This window comes from Ammospiza nelsoni, chromosome 20 (genome assembly GCF_027579445.1).
Source record: "Ammospiza nelsoni isolate bAmmNel1 chromosome 20, bAmmNel1.pri, whole genome shotgun sequence".
Classification (NCBI taxonomy): domain Eukaryota; kingdom Metazoa; phylum Chordata; class Aves; order Passeriformes; family Passerellidae; genus Ammospiza; species Ammospiza nelsoni.
This window is the reverse complement of record NC_080652.1, coordinates 1,912,880-1,933,903: the sequence shown is the minus strand read 5'-3', so window position 1 is coordinate 1,933,903 and position 21,024 is coordinate 1,912,880. Positions and strand designations below refer to the sequence as shown.

General features: G+C 56.3%; 3 protein-coding genes across 3 annotated transcripts; 1 reads left to right on the top strand and 2 right to left on the bottom strand.

Annotated features, from left to right (window-relative positions):
* Positions 1-1,494: 1,494 nt before the first annotated feature.
* CDC26 (cell division cycle 26) lies at positions 1,495-2,172 on the bottom strand. The gene is made up of 2 exons (XM_059486475.1): positions 2,020-2,172; positions 1,495-1,952 (listed from the first exon to the last, which is right to left on the bottom strand). Exons 1-2 carry the CDS (start codon positions 2,098-2,100, stop codon positions 1,773-1,775), a joined length of 261 nt encoding a protein of 86 aa, XP_059342458.1. The 5' UTR covers positions 2,101-2,172; the 3' UTR covers positions 1,495-1,772.
* A 513-nt stretch (positions 2,173-2,685) lies between these two features.
* On the top strand, positions 2,686-12,615 carry PRPF4 (pre-mRNA processing factor 4). The gene is made up of 14 exons (XM_059486293.1): positions 2,686-2,859; positions 3,566-3,743; positions 4,435-4,621; positions 5,366-5,453; positions 6,171-6,250; positions 6,541-6,634; positions 7,484-7,578; positions 7,789-7,847; positions 8,407-8,530; positions 9,644-9,733; positions 10,471-10,593; positions 11,168-11,275; positions 11,360-11,478; positions 11,615-12,615. The coding sequence occupies exons 1-14, from the start codon at positions 2,809-2,811 to the stop codon at positions 11,806-11,808; spliced, it is 1,590 nt and encodes a 529-aa protein (XP_059342276.1). The 5' UTR covers positions 2,686-2,808; the 3' UTR covers positions 11,809-12,615.
* Positions 12,616-13,702: 1,087 nt separating this feature from the next.
* Positions 13,703-20,133, bottom strand: WDR31 (WD repeat domain 31). Its single transcript, XM_059486575.1, has 9 exons — positions 20,087-20,133; positions 19,298-19,427; positions 18,839-18,913; positions 17,824-17,968; positions 17,641-17,741; positions 16,645-16,712; positions 16,143-16,287; positions 15,175-15,337; positions 13,703-13,863 (listed from the first exon to the last, which is right to left on the bottom strand). The coding sequence occupies exons 1-9, from the start codon at positions 20,131-20,133 to the stop codon at positions 13,703-13,705; spliced, it is 1,035 nt and encodes a 344-aa protein (XP_059342558.1).
* Positions 20,134-21,024: the final 891 nt, after the last annotated feature.

Genomic DNA, 21,024 nt, shown 5'->3' with positions numbered 1-21,024 from the left:
GCTGAAAAACCAGCCCTGGTCATTGTGCTGGAGATGGTTGGAAACAGCCCTGGCCAGGGGCAGGGGAGCCTCCAGCTCCTGAATTCAGGCCCAGGGCTGTGGCAGCCTGCCCTGCTCCTGGCCCAGGCTGCAGGGAGCAGATTCCTGAGCACCAAGAAACTGCTCAGGATTTTAAGTTGCTTCCTTCAACTCACCCCAGTGTGTGCCAGACCCCTCCTGAGTGGGCTCTGCCCCAAAACTCACCTAAATCAAATCAAAACCTAAATCAAATCTGACCTCACCCTGCTCAGCACCTCAGGAGGGTAAATCCAAGGACCTGCTGAAGAAATCCACGTGCCCTTGGTGTTTCCAGGTGCCACCAGCCACAAGGAACTGTTTGGTGGCCTTTGCTCCAAGCAGCAAAGAGCCCTGAGCTCCACTGCAGGGGTGCCAAACCAGGGCAGCTGGGGCAGAGCTGGATGGAGGTGGAGCAGGGAAGTGTAAAGGAAAAGCTGCTCGGTCAGAGGATCTGGGCTCTCAGACCCATCCATGAGGCCAGCCCGTGATCCAGGCCTGCAGGCACTCCCTGCCCAGGGCCCAGGTGACACTGACTGAATGAAGCAGCTCTGGGATGTATTTGGGATCTGGCACCCAGAGCTGTGGCACCTTTATCCCAAAACACTCACCAGACACTTCCAGAACCTTCTCCTCAGTGGGGCCACCAGGGTAGGGTGTCTGTTGTGTCTGTTTCCCTTGTGATTTGACTGAAATAAAGCTTGCTGGTTATGGGCAAATAACTATTTCAACCCCAGTATTTTGATATTTCAGCAAAAGGATTTGCCTCAAAAGTAGTAAAAAAAATACAAATAGCAACAGCCAGATTGCCATGTAAATACAAACAACTTTGAGCTAAAACAGATTTGACAAACTTCCCAAAATGATAGAGGATTGAGAGAGGATTCAAAAGATTAAAAATTATTGATGGGAATTTTGTGTATGTGTGTGCTACCCACATGAGCCTAATGTGAGCAGACATGTGGATGAAACTGAAAGCAACTTGAAAAGCTGGTGTTTGTTATCATTTAAAGATTGCATTTTCAAGAGTTCTTTACATTTTTCTGATGCATTTAGCAGAATAGAGAGGAAAGAACAGAAGGAAAGGAAAAGGAGAAGAAATGAGTTCTAAAATCGAGATCTCCTTTCAGACACTTCCAAATGCTGTTGCAAACAATTCTATGACCCAGCTCATAGGTGAGCTCTGTGAAATACAAATTACTAGAAAAATGGAGGGGGAGAAAGAAAAGCAAGAGAAACCTGTGGGTTTGCTAGATCTAACATTAAATAATAAGATTGATTCTCTCGGAAGGTTCAGGTGGCCACTCCAGTCTGCTTTAAGATCACCAGATCACTTTCCCAGAGGATCCTCCCGGGGTGTTTCATCCCCCTGCTCACAGCACGGAACGGGGGGTCCGGGTGTTCCCACCCCCACCGGTCACTGCAGCTGTTTACAGCAGCTCGTGGGATTATCATCACTTTATTATAAAAAATAAGTGTTTATTTAAAACAAAACACTCGGCAAAGGGGCGTTCACGGCCGTGTTAACCAAACTTAAAAAACAAAAATGTAACAGCTCGGAGAGGAGACAGCGAGGCCCGCCCGGCGCGGCCCGCCCGGCTGAGAGGGCCGGGGCTGCCGGGGGGTCCCGGGGCTGCCGGGGGGTCCCGGGGCTGCCGGGGGTTCCCGGGGGTACCGGGGCTGCCGGGGGGTCCCGGGGGTTCCCGGGGCTGCCCCGCTCAGAACTCGAAGGTGCCGAAGTGCGCGGTGCGGCCGCCGGCCTTGGGCTGCGGTTTGTACCCGATGCGTTCATGGATGAGCTGCTCGCGGCTCTTGTGCTCCGTGCCCAGCGCTCCGATCGCCGCCGCCTCCTCTCCGCCCGCCGCCGCCTCGGCCTCGTCGCGCTGCTTCCTGCGGCTCTGCGGGCGAACGGGCCGGTCAGGGCCGGGGGCGGGCCGAGCCCCCCGCGCCCGGCCCCGCGCGCACCTCCAGCTCCTTCCGGACGCTCTCGAACTCCTCGATGTCGTCCAGCTTCAGCTCCAGCCGCGTCGGCTTCCGACGGAGCATCGCGACCGGCGGCACCGCGACCGGCGGCACGACCGAGCGCTCCCGCCCTCAGCGGGCCCCGCCCGGCCCGCCACAACTCCCGGCGTGCCCCGCGCGAACCGCCCTCAGTGGGCACTACATCTCCCGGCGTGCCTCGCGCGTACTGCCATTAGCGGGCACTGCATCTCCCGGCGTGCCTCGCGCGTACTGCCATTAGCGGGCACTACATCTCCCGGCGTGCCTCGCGCGTACTGCCATTAGCGGGCACTACATCTCCCGGCGTGCCTCGCGCGTACTGCCATTAGCGGGCACTACATCTCCCGGCGTGCCTCGCGCGTACTGCCATTAGCGGGCACTGCATCTCCCGGCGTGCCTCGCGCGTACCGCCATTAGCGGGCACTGCATCTCCCGCCGTGCCCCGCGCGTACCGCCCTTATCGGTCACTGCATTTCCCGCCGTGCCCTGCGCGTACTACCATTAGCGGGCACTGCAACTCCCGGCGTGCCCCGCGCGTCCTGCCCTCAGCGGGCACTACATCTCCCGGCGTGCCTCGCGTGTTCATCCCTTAAAGAGCGATGCAGTTCCCGGCATACCTTGCGTGACCCGGAAGTGGCCGTGAGGCGCCGGAACCCGAGCGCCGCGAGTCTCGCCCCGTTCCCGCTCTCTGGTTCCCGTTCCCCTTCCCGGCTTCTTATCCCTTCCTGGGCTTTTCCCGGTCCCGCTCCCGCCATGGCCACCGCGCGGGCACCGGCGGCTCGCGGCGGGGCCCGGCCCCCCGAGGTGAGTGTCCGGGAGATGGGGGCGGCTCCGGGCCCGCAGGAGCGGGAGAGGCCGCGGGAATCGCGGCTGCTGATGCTGTGCGGGGTTTACGGTGCCCCGGTGACAGCGGAGCTCTAAAGGAGCCCGCAGGCTCCCGTGTTTCCCGCACTTGTGCCCAGTCCTGGTTGCTCGCTCGGGCGGTTCGTGTGAGGCCTCTCCGGGGGGACGGAGCCGGGCCCCGCTCACTCCTCAGCATTCCGGGGAGGGAGCTGGAGCTGGGGCATGGCATCGCTCCTGGCCGTGCTGGTGCAGGAGGAGGAAAAGCTCCGTGTTCTAAAGCTTGCTCCAAAAATACCTCTGCAGATGATAAATAAAAGGGGCCCAACATTGCCTGATTCCAGCAATTTAATGTTGGGTTTTACATTTGTGCTTTGGCCTTCAGGCAAAAACCTCAGTGTCCAGCGGCTGCTCCATCCCTGGCAGTGCCCAAGGCCAGGCTGGGCAGGGCTGGGAGCACCTGGGACAGTGGGAGGTGTCCCTGCCATGGCAGGGGTGGCACTGGATGGGCTTCAGTGCCCTTCCACCCAAGCCAAGCTGGGGTTCTGAGAGGTCTTTGCCCAGCCCTGTTGTCCTGGCACAGGCAGGCTGTTTGCTGCGTGTCTGTCCCCATGCTCTGTGTGTCTGTGCACTCTGTCCCTCACTCTGTGCCCCCCGTTTCTCCCCTCAGCCCCCCAAGGCCAAGGCAGCCGAGGAGGCCGAGGCTCCCCCGGCCAAGCGGGCGCCCATCTTCTACGGGAGCCTGGAGGAGAAGGAGCGCGAGCGCCTGGCCAAGGGCGAGGCCGGGCTGCTGGCCAAGGAGGGCATGAAGGCAGCCATGGAGGCTGGCAACATCAACATCAGCACTGGTGAGCACGTGCAAGCACCCTTTGTTGTCCCCTTCCTGCAGATGCGACGCTTCCAAATGTCTCTGTGGGCAGCTCGCTGCTTGGATCTTCCTATTCCAGAGGCATCCAGGGCAGGGGGGATCTGGGACAGCTGAGGGAGGGATCCAGGGGCTCTGGGAGGGATCCATGGGCAGAGGGGCTTTGAGAGAGCTGAGGGAGGGATCCAGGGGCTCTGGGACAGTTGAGTGAGGGATCCAAGGGCAGAGGGGCTCTGGGACCACTGAGGGAGGGATCCTGGGGTTGAGGAGCTCTGGGAGAGCTAAGGGAGGGATCCAGGGGCACTGGGAGAGCTGAGGGAGGCTCTGGGGTCCAGGGCTCTGGGACAGCTGAGAGAGGCATGCAGGGGCTGAGGGACAGCTGAGGGAAGGGTCCCGGGGCTCTGGGAGAGCTGAGGGAGGGATCCAGGGGCTGAGGGAGGGATCCTGGGGCTCTGGGACCACTGAGGGAGGGATCCAGGGGCCGAGGAGCTCTGGGAGAGCTGAGGCAGCTGTGCCGTGTCCCTCTCTGGTCACATCCCAAACCCTCCCGTGTCCCTGCTGGGGGTGGCCCTTGGGGCCGGGGACACTCTGGGTGCCCTGCAGAGACCCCTGGCAGCGCCAGCCGTGCCCCGGGCCGTGCTGGCTGCGTGTGCTGAGGCCGTGCGTGTGCCCAGGGGAGGTGTTTGACCTCGAGGACCACATGAGCGAGCGGCAGGCCGAGGTGCTGGCGGAGTTCGAGCGGCGCAAGCGCGCGCGGCAGATCAACGTGTCCACGGACGACTGCGAGGTCAAGGCGTGCCTGAGGGCCCTGGGGGAGCCCATCACGCTCTTCGGAGAGGGCCCTGCGGAGCGCAGGGAGAGGTGCTGGGCCTGCACGGGGAGGGGACGGCTGGCAAAGCACAGAGCTCCTCCTGGCAGCTGGGCTGCACAGAGCCCTGTGCCACAGGGCAGCTGCGAGAGCTGGGGGGGCTCACCTGGAGAGGAGAAGCTCCAGGGAGAGCTGAGAGTCCCTGCCAGGGCCTGAAGGGATGGAGGGACAGGACACAGGGAATGGCTCCCGCTGCCAGAGGGCAGGGCTGGATGGGATATTGGGAATTGGGAATTGTTCCCTGTGAGGGTGGGCAGGCCCTGGCACAGGGTGCCCAGAGCAGCTGTGGCTGCCCCTGGATCCCTGGCAGTGCCCAGGAAAAGCTCTGGGTTCTAAATCTTTTTTAAAATATACCCCTCCCTTTTATTTATATATAAATAATATATATTTATTATATTATTTATATATGGGACCCAACATTGTCTGATTTCAGCAATTTCATGTGGCATTTTACTTTTGTGCTTTGGCCTTCAGGCAGAATCCTCAATGTCCAGGGGCTGCTCCATCCCTGGCAGTGCCCAAGGCCAGGCTGGACAGGGCTGGGAGCACCTGGGACAGGGGGAGGTGTCCCTGCCATGGCAGGGGTGGCACTGGATGGGCTTTAAGGTCCCTCCCACCCCAAACCAGTCTGGGATTTCTGTTCTAAGGACCCCAAGGCAGAGGGAATCTCACAGTGATATTTGTTAGGACAGCTGAGAATTTCCTGACTAAATGAAGCTTCATGATTTCCCTCCCAGGTTAAGGAACATCCTCTCAGTGGTTGGCACAGATGCATTAAAGAAGACCAGGAAAGACGATGACAGGTCCAAAAAGTCCAAAGAAGAGGTGAGGGTGTCTCCTGTCCCTCAGTGCTGAGGGAGGGATGGTGTATCCAGCTCTGATATATCCAGGACTCTGCCTTTGGCCAGCCTCTGGATTCTCATGCCATCCCTTTTTCTGTGTTGCCCATTTCAGCAAATCTGTGGCAATGTTTGGTCACAGTGAGGAGCACCAAGTGTGGTTTTTACTCACAGACCCTGCTCTGTGCTGCTCTCACTGTGCAGACCAGGAGAGCAGGTGTGTGGGCTCTTACCTACTGCAGCAAGTCCCTTACTTTCCTTCACACTTGGGAAGAAAAAAATATGTTCCTGCTGCTGCATCTGTCTCTGCCTTTGATTACTCTTTCTGTTTCTGTATCTCTTCTGAGTCTCTTTTGCCTTACTATTTTTGAGCTGTACTGTAAGAAATAATTTCTGCAGCTCTCTCTCTTTACTGAGTAATGTGTAAACAAGGAGGGAGTTACATGTCAGTAAATGCAGATGAGTCAGGGTTCAACTGGAATGTTGTGTGAAGTGGCAGCATGTCAGGATTGGATCTGTAGGGCAGAGAATTTGATTTATCTCCCCAAATCCTTTTCCTGGGGCTTAATTGTGCAGAAAGCCCTTAAAAAGAGGCCAGAGCACAGCAGGGTTTGGGGCAGGTGCTGCTGGGAGGAGCTGAGGGGAATGAACACAGGGGCAGCAGCACCAGGGCTTTTCCATCACTTTTATTCCTTTTTTACAGTATCAGCAAACCTGGTACCACGAGGGCCCACGCAGTCTGAAAACAGCCAGGCTGTGGCTGGCCAACTACTCCCTCCCCAGGTGAGAGAAAACACAAAACATTGGTCAAATCCTGCTGGGGGGAGCATGGGAAATGCAGGGAGTGGGGGGCAGGTCCAGTGAGCCCAGAGCTGGAGCTCTCAGGGACTGATCCAGGGAAGAGCAGGGAAAAGGCATTTCCAGGGGCAGGAGGGGATGTGTGGGGGAAGAGCAGAGCAAAGGCATTTCCAGGGCAGGGAAGGGGCAGGGGGGGAAGTTTAAGGGGAAGAGCAGAGCAAAGGCATTTCCAGGGGCAGTTCTGGGGGCTCCCACCCCACCTTTGCTCTTCCCAGGGCAGCAAAGAGGCTGGAGGAGGCTCGGCTGCTCAAGGAGATCCCTGAGGCCACCAGGACATCCCAGAGGCAGGAGCTGCACAAATCCCTGAGGGTAGGTTTGGCTTTGGCAGCTGCTCCACTGCTGTGCTCACAAGGTTTGGCTGATCCTCTGAGAGCCCAGCAGGAATTGAGCTGCCTGAGGTGCTGTCCACATGCACATCAGTCTGTGCAGTCTTGGGAAGTTCTGCTTTTCCTCTTTCCCTGTGTCTCTGAAGCCTTTTCTGACTCCTTCAGAGAAGGAAGGAGGAGATGTAATTTCTCTCCAGGGAGATGTAATTTGTCCCTGGCATGGCAGAGGGTGCAGAGACATCCCTGTCCTGCCTTGCCACTCACCTGTGAGGCTGGAGGAATGTATTCCTGCCTCTGGCTGGGGAGCCCAGGAATGCCAGGGAAATACCAACTCTGGGTGCTGAACATGGTTGGGATGACTCTGAGATGCCCTTTGTGAGCATGCTAAGCCAGATTCCCAGCTTAACCAAACAGAGAGGCTCAGGCAGAGTGTGCTGCCCCCCTAATCCTGTTTACTCCAGAGGATTTGTTCTCCCCTCTGCCCTGTCTGTCTGGTTGGATTCTTTGGATGATCTGTGGGCAGATGCCAAATTCCAGCCAGCTCTGTGTCAGAGCTGCAGCTGCAGAGCTCTGGGGCTGGGGGCACATACCATGGGTGTTCCTGGGGGGCTGAGCTGTGCCCCCAGGCTGAGCTGGGCCAGACTTGTCCTGGCCCTCCTGCCTGGAGCTGGAGTGGCTCTGAGGCAGCGTCTCCCTTTGAAAGTGACTTCCCAAGGGCCTCTGCCTCCTCCTGTGCACGTTTGCCTCCCTCACCTCAAGCTTTGGCTGGGGATAGCTCTGGGCTGGCTGTGCTTCAGTCATTTATTGATGATTTTCTTTGTGTTTCTTACAGTCCTTGAATAACTTCTGCAGCCAGATCGGGGACGATCGCCCGCTGTCCTACTGCCACTTCAGCCCCAACTCCAAACTGCTGGCCACAGCCTGCTGGTGAGCCTGCCTTGGCAGCACCTGCCCTGGGGGCTGGGGGAGCACAGGAATGGTTTTGGAGCCTTGGGAATTGTGAGAGGCTGCTCTGAGCTCTCATCACCTCATTTAGAGCTGAGCAGAGATTGATTGATCAAGAACATTGATTGATCAAGAACATTGATGTGTTCCTTGCTGTCCTTCTCCACTGACATCCATTCCTTGTGTTCACAGGAGTGGGCTGTGCAAGCTCTGGTCTGTGCCTGACTGCAACCTGGTTCACACCTTACGAGGTACTCAGGGGCTCTCACTGAGGCTTCTGCTTCTTTTGTTTCTCTCTGTGCTGAGCTCCCACATCTGAATTGCTTTGTGGTTTTAAAATGTTGTGTTCAGGCAGGTTTCTGTCTTATTGAGAGCATCCCTTGGCTTGGGAGCATGGGAATGTGTCATATAATGAGAAGGGAGACCTGGCCTTCAGCTCAAACCTCAGCTCCAAGTTTGCTGTTTCTGAACAATTTGGTTTGGTTTCCAAATCTGGTTTGAGTTGCTTGAGTAACAAACAGCTGCAGTTTTGGGCAGCTCACTTGACAACAGTGAGGTTCTTTGAGTAGTGGTCACAACTTGGACTAAATACAGATGTGAGGACAAATCCTTTGATTCATGTGTTGAATTTTTGAGGGTTCCAAACCTTCATTTTGGATGCTCTGCCTTGGGTGCTCCTGGAAGTGCAGTTTGGCTGGGGGTGACAGGGCAATGTCACCTCCCTCCCCAGTGCCAAGGAAATGCTGCTTTTCTGAAGAACTGGCCGGGATCCTGTGGCAGATTCTGAATTTTGCTTTTCTTTCCGTTCAGGACACAGCACCAACGTGGGGGCCATCGTGTTCCACCCCAAGGCCACGGTGTCCCTGGACAAGAAGGACGTGAGCCTGGCCTCGTGTGCAGCTGATGGCTCTGTCAAACTCTGGAACCTGGAAAGGTCAGAACTGTTCCAGATGTGCACAGCTGCAGCATTGCTGTGCTGGGGTTCATATTCCATGTTCCTGCAGACATTCCTGCCAATGTGACCTTTCCTTGTAGCTGCCCCAGTGCCCTCCCTGGCCTCAGTATGTGCCACCCTGTTCAGCAGGAAGAGAGATCACCCTGATTAGGGAGCCCAGGTGAGGGAGATGGTCTGAGAGGGGCTGAGGCAGAATTGCTGCTGGGCATTGCTCAACTGCTGGGGGTGATGGATGGAAAGTCTGGGGACTGTTTCATTCTAACAGCTCACTAAGGAGAAAATTGCCCCTCTTGGATATTAAGAAATGAATTTTTGAGTGGTTGGAAAGCACCAGGATTTGGAGAGGGATTGATCAAATAAATGCACAGACACAAAAAGTTCTGCCTGTGCTGGAAACAAATGACTGTCAGTGCACAGAGGAGCTCTGGCAGATGGGCAGCACCTCCCTCAGGCCTGGGAGAGGAGAAGGGTTCAGGTACTGAGCCTCAGCATCACCTGCTTGAGAACTGGAGCCTCAGGGCTCCTGGGAAGGGCAGGCAGCTCCAGAGGAACAGTTGTTTGTCCTCAGCTGAAATCACAGTTTGTAACAGCAAAAGTGCCCCTGGGCAAAGGGACAGGGGGTTGTTAGGCTCATGTGACCACATCTCTCTATTAACCTGTTGGAAAGAAGCTTCAGTGCTGTTCAGAGGGTGTGTGAGTGCTCCTGACCTGCTGCCTGTCATTCTGGGAGAACAAATGTTCCCTGCATCCTGCAGAACAGCAGGAGCTGCTGCAGTTCAGGATGTTGTGTTCTCAGAACTTCCTGCAGTTCAGGTTTGTTTCTGTACTTCCAGAAGTGCTAATGACAAGGGCCTTGTTAATTTTCATTAATAATCATCATCGTCCCAGGAGAGCTTTACAGCCAACAGGAGGTGTGGAGAAAGGGTTTCACTCAGACCTTGGAGTGTGGCAGAGTTCAGAGTCATTGGCAACAGCTCTGCTGTTCCTGCCTGGTTTGATTTCCTCAGCAGAGCTGCTGCTGCCATCACAGTGTGTGAGCAAGGCCTGGCTCGAGCCAGACCCCAGTGGCCAATGGTTTGTTCTGTGTTTCAGTGATGAGCCCGTGGCAGACATCGAGGGACACAGCATGAGAGTGGCCCGAGTGATGTGGCACCCCTCAGGGAGGTTCCTGGGCACCACCTGGTACGGACACCTGGGCACTGGCATCCAGAGGTGACCATGGGCTGGTGACCATGGCTTCCAGAGGTGACCATGGGCTGGTAACCATGGCTTCCAGAAGTGACCATGGCTTCCAGTGACCATGGCTTCCAGAGGTGACCATGGGCTGGTGACCATGGCTTCCAGAAGTGACCATGGCTTCCAAAGGTGACCATGGGCTGGTGACCATGGCTTCCAAAGGTGACCATGGCTTCCAGTGACCATGGCTTCCAGAAGTGACCATGGGCTGCCCAGCTGGTGGCCCTGGTGTCAGGGCTTGTCCACAGCAGCTGGGCAGGGCTTGGCCATTGTGAGCACAGCTGGGCTGCTGCAGTGTCAGGGACAGCAGGTCGTTGGGATTCCTTTCCCTGTCCCTGTGTGAGACACTGGGAATAAAATGCTCCCAGGGTTGGTGAAATATCCTGTTGTTCTCCCTGGAGTTACATGGAGACCAGGGGAAGTAGCCTCAAGTTACACCAGGGAAGGTTTAGGTTGGATATTGGGGAAAAAACGTCCTCACGCAAAGGATGGCCAGGCACTGGCACAGGCTGCCCAGGGGTGGAGTCACCATCCTGGAAGTGGTCACAAAACACCCAGAGGTGGCACCTGGGGATGTTGGTTAGTGGTGAATGTGGTGGTGCTGGGTTAACAGCTGGACTCCATGGTCCTGGAGGGCTTTTGCAGCCTCAGTGACTGTGACTAAGGAGAGCTTTGTTCCTCAGCTACGACCACTCGTGGCGCCTGTGGGACCTGGAGGCGCAGGAGGAGATCCTGCACCAGGAGGGGCACAGCAAGGGCGTCTACGACATCGCCTTCCACACCGACGGCTCCCTGGCTGGCACCGGGTGAGTGCCCCCTGCACCAGGGCTTTTCCTGGCACCAGGGACAGTGCTGGGGAGTGGCTCCCACTGCCACAGGGCAGGGATGGAGGGGATAGTGGCAATTAGGAATTGTTCCCTGTGAGGGTGGGCAGGCCCTGGCACAGGGTGCCCAGAGCAGCTGTGGCTGCCCCTGGATCCCTGGCAGTGCCCAAGGCCAGGCTGGGCAGGGCTGGGAGCAGCCTGGGACAGTGGGAGGTGTCCCTGCCATGGCAGGGGTGATCTGTAGGGTCCCGCTCAGCCCAGCCCAGTGTGTGATGCTGTGTGGGGGCCTGAATATATATGTATTGTTATGGAGAGAGTCCCTGTAAGGTCTGTGTGGGTCCTAGTTACTCCAAACGAGCCACAGCTGTGAAGTCCTCAGTTGGGCAGCAGCTGTAGCTCGTGAAGGTAACTGGAATAAATAGGGGTGGGTAGAGAGCCCAGGAGGAGCCCCTGAGAAGACATATGAAGAACTGTGCTGCAGAGAAGAACAGCTTGGTACAGTATGGGACTTGAGAAGTATGAATACAACAAGAATACAACAATGCTGTGCTTGCAGAGGCCTGGATGCCTTTGGCCGGGTGTGGGACCTGCGCACGGGCCGCTGTATCATGTTCCTGGAAGGGCACCTGAAGGAGATCTATGGAATCAACTTCTCCCCAAACGGGTAAGGAGGGAGCTGGCACTGATGTGGGGGCCGTGAGTGTAAACTGCACTCCCTGAACACTGCTCTGCCTCCCCTCCTTGGCAGGTACCACGTGGCCACGGGCAGTGGGGACAACACCTGCAAGGTGTGGGACCTGCGGCAGAGGAAATGCATCTACACCATCCCTGCCCACCAGAACCTGGTCACCGGCGTCAGGTTTGAACGTGAGTCCCTGCTGCTCCCTGTCCCTCCCCTCTGGCAGCTCCCATGCACACCTGCAGCTCAGCAAGGCCTGTTTGTGAGCAGGGATGTCATGTGTTCATTGCAAGCCTCACTTCTCCTCTTTCTCCTCCTGTGCAGCCAACCACGGGAATTTCCTGCTCACGGGCGCCTACGACAACACGGCCAAGATCTGGACCCACCCTGGCTGGTCCCCCCTGAAGACACTGGCGGGGCACGAGGGGAAGGTGATGGGCCTGGACATCTCCCTGGATGGGCAGCTCATTGCCACCTGCTCCTACGACAGAACCTTCAAGCTCTGGACAGCTGAGTAGCTCAGAGGGACAGGTTATGGACTGGGACAGGGACGTTCATGACTTTTGGCTGCTTTTTTATATTAAAAAAACAAAACAGGAATCCAGTGTGTTACAGCAGCTGCAGTGATGGCTGCTCTGGAGTTTGGGTGTGTTTGAAGCACCACTGTTGGCCTGGGCTTGGTTGTTGTCAAGTCTTGGGAGTTTTCCCACATTTTGGACTGGTTTTATACTGCAGGTACCACTTTCTGCTGTATTTTTGATCCATGTACTTCTACCCTCCCTTCCAAGTTCGCCTCCCAGGTGTCCTCCAAACATTTGCAGTAACCACGAGCATCTCAGGTTTGGGGTGTGGTTCAGCTTCTGTTACTGCCCTTCTCACCTTCCTTTTTGGTAGGAGTGTGACTTCAGACTTGATTTGCATTTAGGGAGAGAGCCCAGAGGGAGAGGCATGTGGTGCTCTCCTTCCCCTGCCTCCACATTGGATGGAGATCTGCATCCCCCTGGATCCACTTACAGTAGATGCCCAAGGCCAGAGAATCTCTTCTTTTCCAGGTACCACCTTGTGTCCTCCTCCATGAGTTGTCCCATGGACTGAGTGTTGCAAATCCATTTCAGCATCTCCTGTTTGGGGTTTGCTGTGTGAGGTCACTCAGTGTAGGATTGTCTTGTTCTGCCCTGCCCTGGGGAGAGCTTTTGTACTTATTTGTTGTTTAAATTAAAGTTTTGCAAATAATGTGCCCTGGAAGATCTAAAGAGGTTTTGAATGTGTATCCTGGGCTCTGGGTCTCACAGGGAATGGAGAAATTACAGGAATTTCACAACGCACAGTTTGATTTCTGATGGTGTAAGAAGGAGGGGTGAGGGTATTGGGTTTGTTCAGTCTGGAGCAGGGGAGGCTGAGGGGGAGGCTCAGGGTCTGCAGCTTCCTCTGAGGGGCAGCTCCCATCTCTGCTCCCTGTGACAGGGACAGGAGCCAGGGCACGGCTGGGGCTGGGCCAGGGCAGCTCAGGCTGAGCTCAGGGCAAGGCTCTGCCCCCAGAGGGTGCTGGCACTGCCCAGGCTGCCCAGGGAATGGGCACGGCCCCGAGGCTGCCAGAGCTCCAGGAGCCTTTGGGCAGCGCTGCCAGGGATGCCCAGGGTGGGGCTGCTGGGGGGGCTGGGCTGGGGGATCCTGGGGGTCCCTTCCAGCTCAGATGGAAACCTTCAGGAGTAAAGAGAAGACAGAATCACCTCCCTGTTGTCAGCTGGAGAGCAGCTCTCTGTTCCTTGGGAACGTGAGCACAGTTCCTTCCAGGGAAAATACAATGGAATGAGAGGCCAGCAAGTAACAGAATTATTTCATTGCAGTCTCCTCTGGTCCAAGCCCAGGTCCAGCTGTGTGTGCTCAGCCTGGTGCTCCAGTTATGTCCCTTGGTCCTGGTGTCTCATCTCCTCCCTCTGCCCATCCTGTGCCTCTCTCTGGCTGCAGGGAGGCTTTGTAAGGAAAGTGCAGGAGGCTCACTCAGGAGCAAGGGCTTGGCCTGAAGGCTCCCAGGGTTTGGCTTTTCTCCTGGACAGCTCTGAATGCTTCTCTGTCACCCACAAACCAACCAGCAGCTCCCCAGCCCTGCTGCCGTGCCCCACAGGCACAGAGTCCCTGCTGCCCACCGTCAGGGCAGCTCTTGGGGGTTGCATCCCCTCCTGGGACAATCTGGGGGTTTCAGTGCTCAGAACGCTGCCACCTCCTCAAGGGACAGTGTCTGACGGGGGTTTCAGTGCTCAGAACGCTGCCACCTCCTCAAGGGACAGTGTCTGACAGGGGTTTCAGTGCTCAGAACGCTGCCACCTCCTCCAGGGCCAGTGTCTGACGGGGTCCCGGTGCTCAGAACGCTGCCACCTCCTCCAGGGCCAGTGTCTGACGGGGTCCCGGTGCTCAGAACGCTGCCACCTCCTCCAGGCTCAGCTCCGCTCCGCCCCTCACTCGCAGCACGTGGATGCCGGAGTTGGAGCTGGCGCAGAGCAGGGTGCGGCTGTCGCAGGCGGCCAGCGAGGCCAGCGGGCCCGAGCCCTCGAGGCACAGCGTGGCCAGGCAGGCTGCAAGGGAAGGACAAGGGAGGGAGGCTGGGCTGGCTGGGATGGGGCAGGGCCACACCAACCTCCCAGCTCCAGGCTCCGCTCGCCTCAGGTGGGTGAGTGCTGCCTGCATCCACACTTGAACACCCTGGGGTGTGCCCCTGGTACAGAGAATCACCCTGTGCTCTGCCCAGTCAGGCCGTGGCTTACAGGGATCCACACTGGGCTCAGGCTCTGCCCCTTCCTGGGAGGGGAAGCAGGGCTGGATGGACCTACAGCCCCCACTGGGCAGAGCTGCAGGATGTGCCTGGAGCCATTTCCAACATCCCTTTTTCTCCCAAATTTCTCACAGTTCTCCTAAGGACTGTGCTACACTCACCACACAGTTTTGATGAATCTCCAACAGGGAAAGAGAAATAAGATTTACTCAGGAGCCTTTCTGTTTGTTATTAAACTCCCTGAGACAGTTTGTGCAGAGACCCCAGGGCCAGGCTGAGCTGCAAACAGAGCTGCCCTTGGCCTGGAGCCTCTCCTGTGACCTGCACCCTTCCAGAGCAGCTGGATCATGGCTCACCCAGCTGGGAAGGCAAGAGGATCAAAGCTGCTGCCAGCCCACAGCCAACCTGGGTGCACAGGAATGGAACAGATAAGGGAACAGAAGGTCCTTCTCTGCAGGAGAGCCTCAGGTTTCTATTTTCATCCCATCTTAAATGAGTTCCCTTGGAGAGGGGCTTAGCCCTGGGGAGTGTCTAATGCTGTGAAGCTGAACAGCTCCCAGGAGGTCTGCCTGCAGCACAAGGGTTACTGAGAACCTGCTGCCATGGCAGGGCTTGGCAGGCAAACAAACCCCTTTGTGTCCAACTCGGGAGGGACTCGCCCTCACCACCAGGTTCAACCCCAAAATGCCCACGATTCCTCTTCAGGAGGACAACCAAAATGAGGGTGTTGGCTGACCAGCCCTCTGTTCTCCAGTACAAATTCTATTCCTTACACCTTTCTACTTGTACCTGCAGAAATCTCTGGAGTTCCCCTGCTCTTTTTTTCTTTTTATAATTTGTCCTTTCATGGCTTAACTCTGATGTACCTTTAAAAGTTCTCTGGTAATTCTTCCTTTTAGCTGAGAGAAGATCCCTGTAATCTGAGACATGCAGCTCCTTCATGTTTGTTGAGCCCTGGGTTTGCTCCGGGCATTTCTCCACCCTGCCCTGCAGGCTCGGAGCGAACTCCAGAGATTGCAGAGTCACCCTGCCCAGCACCACGAGGAGACAGAACTGGGGAAGGTGGGTTTGTTATCCAGGAGGAAGGAGCAGAGTGGGCAGGAGCCTCCCCTACCTGCAGTGCCTTGGTCCCAGAGCTTCACTGTGCTGTCGCTGGAGGATGTGGCAATGCTGGGGGCGAGCGTGGGGCCCCGGGGCAGGAAGACACACGAGGTGGTGGTCTGGAAATGCCCTTTGTACTCACACACCCGGCCCCTGGTCTGCCTCAGGTCCCAGAGCTGCAGAAACAGGCAGGGGTAGAGCCCCAGGGAGTTGTTTTACCGAGACAGGAAGGTGGGTTGGGATAAAAGGCTACTGCCCTTCATGCTCACAGTCTGGAGAACATCAAAGCCCAAAGGATTTTCAACAGGTGACTGAGGACATGGCCACACCCATTACAGCCAACAAGCTAAGACTGTGCAGGCAGATAAGAAGTGCCCAGCCTGCTCCCATCCTCAGCCCTGCCCACCCTGGGATGGGATAGTTTCATCCTCTTGATCCTCACACAAAGGGCTGAAAATCTGCAGGACTGAATCCCTGGTTTGGAAACACCTGAAGCAAAGGATTCCTTACAAGATTTCTGCAAGAACCTTGTGTTCCTCAATGGCATCCATTGTTTTTTCCCTGTGAGTTTTACTGAAATGAAATGAAATTCCAGACTGGTTTGGGGTGGAAGGAACCTTAAAGAAGCTTCAAGAGTTTCAACTCACAGATGCCACTCACTAGATCAGGATGCTCCAAGCCCCATCCAACCTGGCCTTGGACACTTCCAGGGATGGGGCAAATCCCAGAGGTTTAATCAGGAGGATCAACTGCTGCTGTTCCCCAAGCAAAACTTCCCAAAGGGACAGGCAGGAGGACACCAAGGCCAAGGCAGTGGGAGCACTCAGACCCTTGTGCAGCTCTCCGTGTGTGCCATGGACGTGGGAGGGCAGGGAGCAGAGCCCAGGGCTGGCTGCCTTGAGCAGTGCTGTGCTGCTCTCCCTGTGTGCCATGGGGTGGGAGGGGATGGAGGAGGAGCCCAGGGCTGCCCGGGGCACTCACGGTGGCCTCGGCGCCGTGGCCGCCGGAGCCGCTGCTGCTGCTGCTGAGGCAGTACCGCCCGTCCTGGCTCACGTCGCAGCACGTCTGGATGTGCTGCTTGGCTGGGAACGTGTGGGCCACCTGCAGCTCCCGGCTGTCCCACACCCTGCAGGGAACAGCAGGGGGACCCTGAGGCATCATCACCACCGTGGCTTCCCTCTGAGCCCTCCTGCACACCCCGGCTGTGCCCACAGCTGCTCCCAAGCTCTCCCTGCATTTATCCGTGCTGCATCGCTCTCCAGCTCTCTTTCTCACAAATTCTCCTTTTCACCTGCAGTCACCACCCAGTGCTGCTCCCAGCCCGTCCCTGGCTGCAGGTCACACTCCAAGGCCCAGGTGAGCTGGCAGGTGACTTTTAGCCACACCAGCAGGGGTCACGACAACCAACCCCCACAACAGCCTCGGGCTGTACCTCCCTGCTCTCTGGCCACAGGGAGAATTTACCTGGTAGTTTTAAATTTACCTGGTGGTTTTATCCTCTGAGGTCTGGATGACATAAGGCTCCCCAGGAACCCAGCACAGGTGTGTGACCTGTGGAAAGGGAAGGATGAGCAGGAGCCACCTCTGTGTGCAGCCCAGGCTGTGCCTGCCTGAGGATGGAACCACTGAGCTCCCATCCTGTCCCTCCTCCTGCTGGGTTGGGAGCTGGAAGTGTTGGATGAGGACATTTTCTGCTCCTCTGCCAGGTCTAGTCCCAGTGGTGATGGAGGCTGGGAGGTGGCAGCAGCAGGACACAAAGCCATGGGAGCAGGGACAGCACAGGCACCAGGGCTGGCACCCACCCCAGCTCTGGGCTGGTACAGGAGGGAATGCAGCCCCACTGCACAGGCCTTGTTCAGCCAGGAGAAAAGGAGACCCAGGGGGATCTTCTGGCCCTCCACAACTCCCTGACAGGGGGTGCAGACAGGTAGGGGTCAGGTTTGGCTCCCAGGGAACAAGCAATAAGAAGAAATTGCCTCAGGTTGTGCCAAAGGAGATTTAGATTGGATACTGGGGAAAATTTCTTTGCTGAAAGGGTGGTTAGGCATTGGCACAGGCTGCCCAGGGCAATGGAGTGACCATCCCTGGAGGGATTTAAAAGCCATGCTGATGTGGCACTTGGGGACATGAGTTAGTGGTGGCCGTGGCAGTGCTGGGGGAATGGCTGAACTCTGTCTCAGAGGTCTTTTCCAACCTCAGTGATTCCATGACTCTGTGTGCTTCCAAACAGCTCTGAGTTAGAGCATTGATAAATTGCCACAAGTCCCTTGGTACCTTTGTGCTCCTGGGTTTGTTGTTACCTGGAGAAGAATAACCAGCCTCAAGCTGAGCCTGCCCAGGTGCACAGTGTCCCAAGGGCTCCCTTTGGCACCAAGCTCCCAGAAAATCCTCTCTGCACAGCCCCACATGTGAAATAACAATGTAGGCAGGGAGGGGGGATGGATGATGGGATGGGATTGGAGGAACCAGCAGATCCTACCAGGTTCCTGGAGATTGCAGCTCTGCCCAGACACTCCCCGGTCTCAGTGTCCCACTTGCACACGGTGTTGTCCCGGGAGCCCGTGCACAGCTGGGAGGCGTCTGCAACCACAATTAACATCAAAAACAGGGCAGGAAACACTGTCAGTCAGTCCCTGGGGACTGGGAGTGTAATGTCCCTCACCTGGGCTCACAGCCAGCCCAGTAACAACCAGGTCATGTCCTGGGAAGTGCTGCCTTGGCCCCTCAGTCCCGTGAAGCTCCCACATCATCACTGTCTTGTCCCGGGACGCGCTGAAGACTCTGCTGGAGTCGAGGGCTGAGGTGACCTGCCAAGGACAGAAGGAGAAGCTGCTCATCCTCACACCCAGCTCACAGGGAGAGGAAAACTCTGCTGCTGTCCTGCCACAGCTCAACACAGGCAGGAACATGACTCCCAAAGTCTGGCCTCCCAACTCTGTCCCGTATCCCCTCAGAGCCAGGGATGGTGCATGGGTGCTCTCAGGTCTTGTTCTTAGGAACCATTCCTTTTATAGGAAAAATGTCCTTGCAAACCCACGTGAGCCCAGTGCACAGCTGTTTTGAGCACTGAGGTGAACAAAAAGCCCCCTTTGTCTTTGCAGTACCCACTGGGGCTGTCCCCTGTGGAGGTGCACTGGCCACACCACACACAGCTACAGCCCCTCTGCTCTCCAGAAACCTGCTTGGCTTTATCATCCCAATTCCAGAAAGGAAATGAAAGCCCTGCTATTCCCAGAATATTCCAGCTATGGCACATGGCATGGGTATTCCCAGAATGTCTCAGCCAGGCATGGCTGATTTGTGGAATAATGTCAGGTCTAGCAGAATGAGGCCTGAAGAAAAGTGAATGGCATCTCTGCATCAAAAGCTTGACCTCATAATTTATCCTGAGCTTCTGCTATACAATCTCTTGGAGGGGAAGACAAGCTCACATCCAGACCTCCTGCAGCCCTGTTTATTCTGAATGCAACACTCCATGCTGCTTCCAAAAGTACCTGTTGGGACCTTGGGAAAAACCTAACGTGTTCTGATCACAGAATCATGAATCATTAAGTTTGGAAAAGACCTTTAAGGTCATCCAGCTCAACCATCCCCAGCTGGACACCAGGAATACCCTGATCCCACCTTTCTTGGAGCACAAACCAGTGCTCCATCACCCCTGGCTCCCCAGCTCTCACCTTGGTGACCTCGCGCTCGTGGCCGGTGAAGCGGCGCAGGGCAGCCCCAGACCTCCAGCTGGACACAGCCACACTCTGCAGGGACAGGGACAGGGGTCAGCACAGAGCAGGGCAGGGAGGACAATCACACCAAGGCTTGTGCACAGTCCACAGCACAGGGAACAGGCTCCTCTGGTTTTCAGCTCCCTACAGCACGTACAGCTGTCCTTAAAGGCAGGTGATGTCAGAGTCAGTTGGCGATCCCAAGCCTGGGTGGGAGGATTTGATGTGATATGAGCTCTGGAGAGGTTACAAAATTTGATTCCATGTGCTTCAGGGTGTGCCCTCACCCTAAGCTCATTTTTCCTTTCTAAATTCAGGCACCGACACAGCCACCATCCACGGAAATGTTCAAAGCTCACATTCCAACCTTACTTGTGAAGCTGTTGATGTATTATCCTGTCCCAGGGGATACCTCACCTTATCCCTTCCTCCTGACACGCACAGGTCTGGTTTGAGGGCAGCCACAGAGGTGACAGCATCAGTGTGAGCAGGGCTGTGCTGCCAGGAGGCACCAGCAGGTCCCGTCTGTCCCACGGAGCCCTCGGCCCTGCAGAGGGACAGGGACAGCAGTGGGAGTGCAGGGGCTGGAGGAGAGGCCGGGTGCCATCCCCTGGCACCTCCTGACACGACAACACCTGTCTTGGAAAGCCAGACAGAGGCTGTGAGTGAGATGGAGCAGACCTATCCCAGCTCCAGAGCTACTGAATATTTAATTGTCCCTCACTCTGTGCTGGTGCAAAGAAAAGAGATTTTGACCTCACCAGCCTCCACAGTCCTCACATGGGTCAGGCTCTGCTGCTCTTTGCTGTGACACCTCCCAGGCCATGAGTCCCCCCACTGCCACCCTGTGCTGCTCTCCAGGCACAGAACCCTCTCCCTGCTGCCAGGAACTGAAATATTTCATCTTGGCCATGAAGGCTGGTGACAGGCTCTGAGGACACAACAAAACTGTTTGGGTATTTGGAGCTGTTGCCCTTCAGAGCTCTGCCTCAGCCATCACAGAGCACAACCACTGCCATGGTTTTGTGCTTTGCCATTCCTGTGAGTGACACTTGGGATTTCAGCCCCCCAAAGAAGCTGAGCAGACTTTAAAAGTGAGGATTAGAAATGAAAATCTGGTTCAAACATCCAATAATGAAACTTTGTGCTCTCTTCCCTCTCACACCTGGTTTATTAACAAGACCTGATCTCCCAGCGTTGCTTTACCTGTATTTGGTGGTGTTGAAGCTGATTTTACTCTGCAGTTTCCCCATTGTTCTGGCAACCAGTGGTGGGTGTCACATCAGCACCTGGGGCACCTGCTGTGGGGACAGGACCTGTGGGTGAGGGGACACGGCACCACCAGGGATCCAGAGGGGTTTCTGTTTGTCACACATACAGGATAAGGTGCTGGTAATGTATTATCTACATCCTAACTCCATTCAGATTAAGGAGAAAACCTCAAAGAAGGGACATCTGGAGGTCCTGAGTGGAACCTTTAGATTAGAGCAGAGCCAGCAGCAGGGTGAGCTCACTGGGACCTCACACTGAGCTTAGAAATGCCCAAGCTCGGTGAGGCCACAACAGACATGGAGCTGCTGCCTGGCACTCTTTACACCTCCTGTTGCTCCTGGATCTGGTCTGGACTTCCACACATCCTGGAGATCCCAGTGTTTGGCTTGGAGAAGGCAAACACCTTCAGACTGAAGCTGTGCAGCAACAGGCGGGACCAAGTGCAGGCACAGGCAGCCCCAGCTCAAGTGAGGCAGCCTGGCAATGCTTGAAGTGATCTTTCCATGAGCTGAGGAACACTTTGGGAAGAGTTTCCACGTCCATACACCAGTTCCAGGCATGGCAAGAGCATGTGGATAACCCAGATGCACTCAGCCAACAGCTGCTGGCCAGGCTGGGGCCAGGCTGGTCCCTGCCCAGAGGGGACAGCACAGGCAGAGCCTGCAGACCCAGCCAGGTGAGGAGCAGCACCTCCCCCAGGTCCCCACAGAGCCAGCAGAAAGCAGTCTCAGTGACAGTGAATTGTCACAGACAATAACTGCCTGCAGCTTAGCTCAAGGCACACTAATTGGATTTAGTCTGCTGGGCTGCCCATCTTCCACGGCTGCAGCATTTTGCTAATCAAAATCAGGGACACAAAACCCAATCTGCTT

Coding starts and splice junctions, on each gene's coding strand:
- WDR31 (XM_059486575.1), bottom strand. CDS start 20,133: ATGGGGAAACTGCAGAGTAAAATCAGCTTCAACACCACCAAATACAG. Junction 18,914..19,297: donor TGTCAGGAGGAAGGGATAAG/GTGAGGTATCCC, acceptor CTGTCCCTGCAG/AGTGTGGCTGTGTCCAGCTG. Junction 13,864..15,174: donor CTGGGACCAAGGCACTGCAG/GTAGGGGAGGCT, acceptor CTTCCCTTGCAG/CCTGCCTGGCCACGCTGTGC.
- CDC26 (XM_059486475.1), bottom strand. CDS start 2,100: ATGCTCCGTCGGAAGCCGACGCGGCTGGAGCTGAAGCTGGACGACATC. Junction 1,953..2,019: donor GCGTCCGGAAGGAGCTGGAG/GTGCGCGCGGGG, acceptor GTTCGCCCGCAG/AGCCGCAGGAAGCAGCGCGA.
- PRPF4 (XM_059486293.1), top strand. CDS start 2,809: ATGGCCACCGCGCGGGCACCGGCGGCTCGCGGCGGGGCCCGGCCCCCC. Junction 2,860..3,565: donor GCGGGGCCCGGCCCCCCGAG/GTGAGTGTCCGG, acceptor TTCTCCCCTCAG/CCCCCCAAGGCCAAGGCAGC. Junction 6,635..7,483: donor AGCTGCACAAATCCCTGAGG/GTAGGTTTGGCT, acceptor TGTTTCTTACAG/TCCTTGAATAACTTCTGCAG.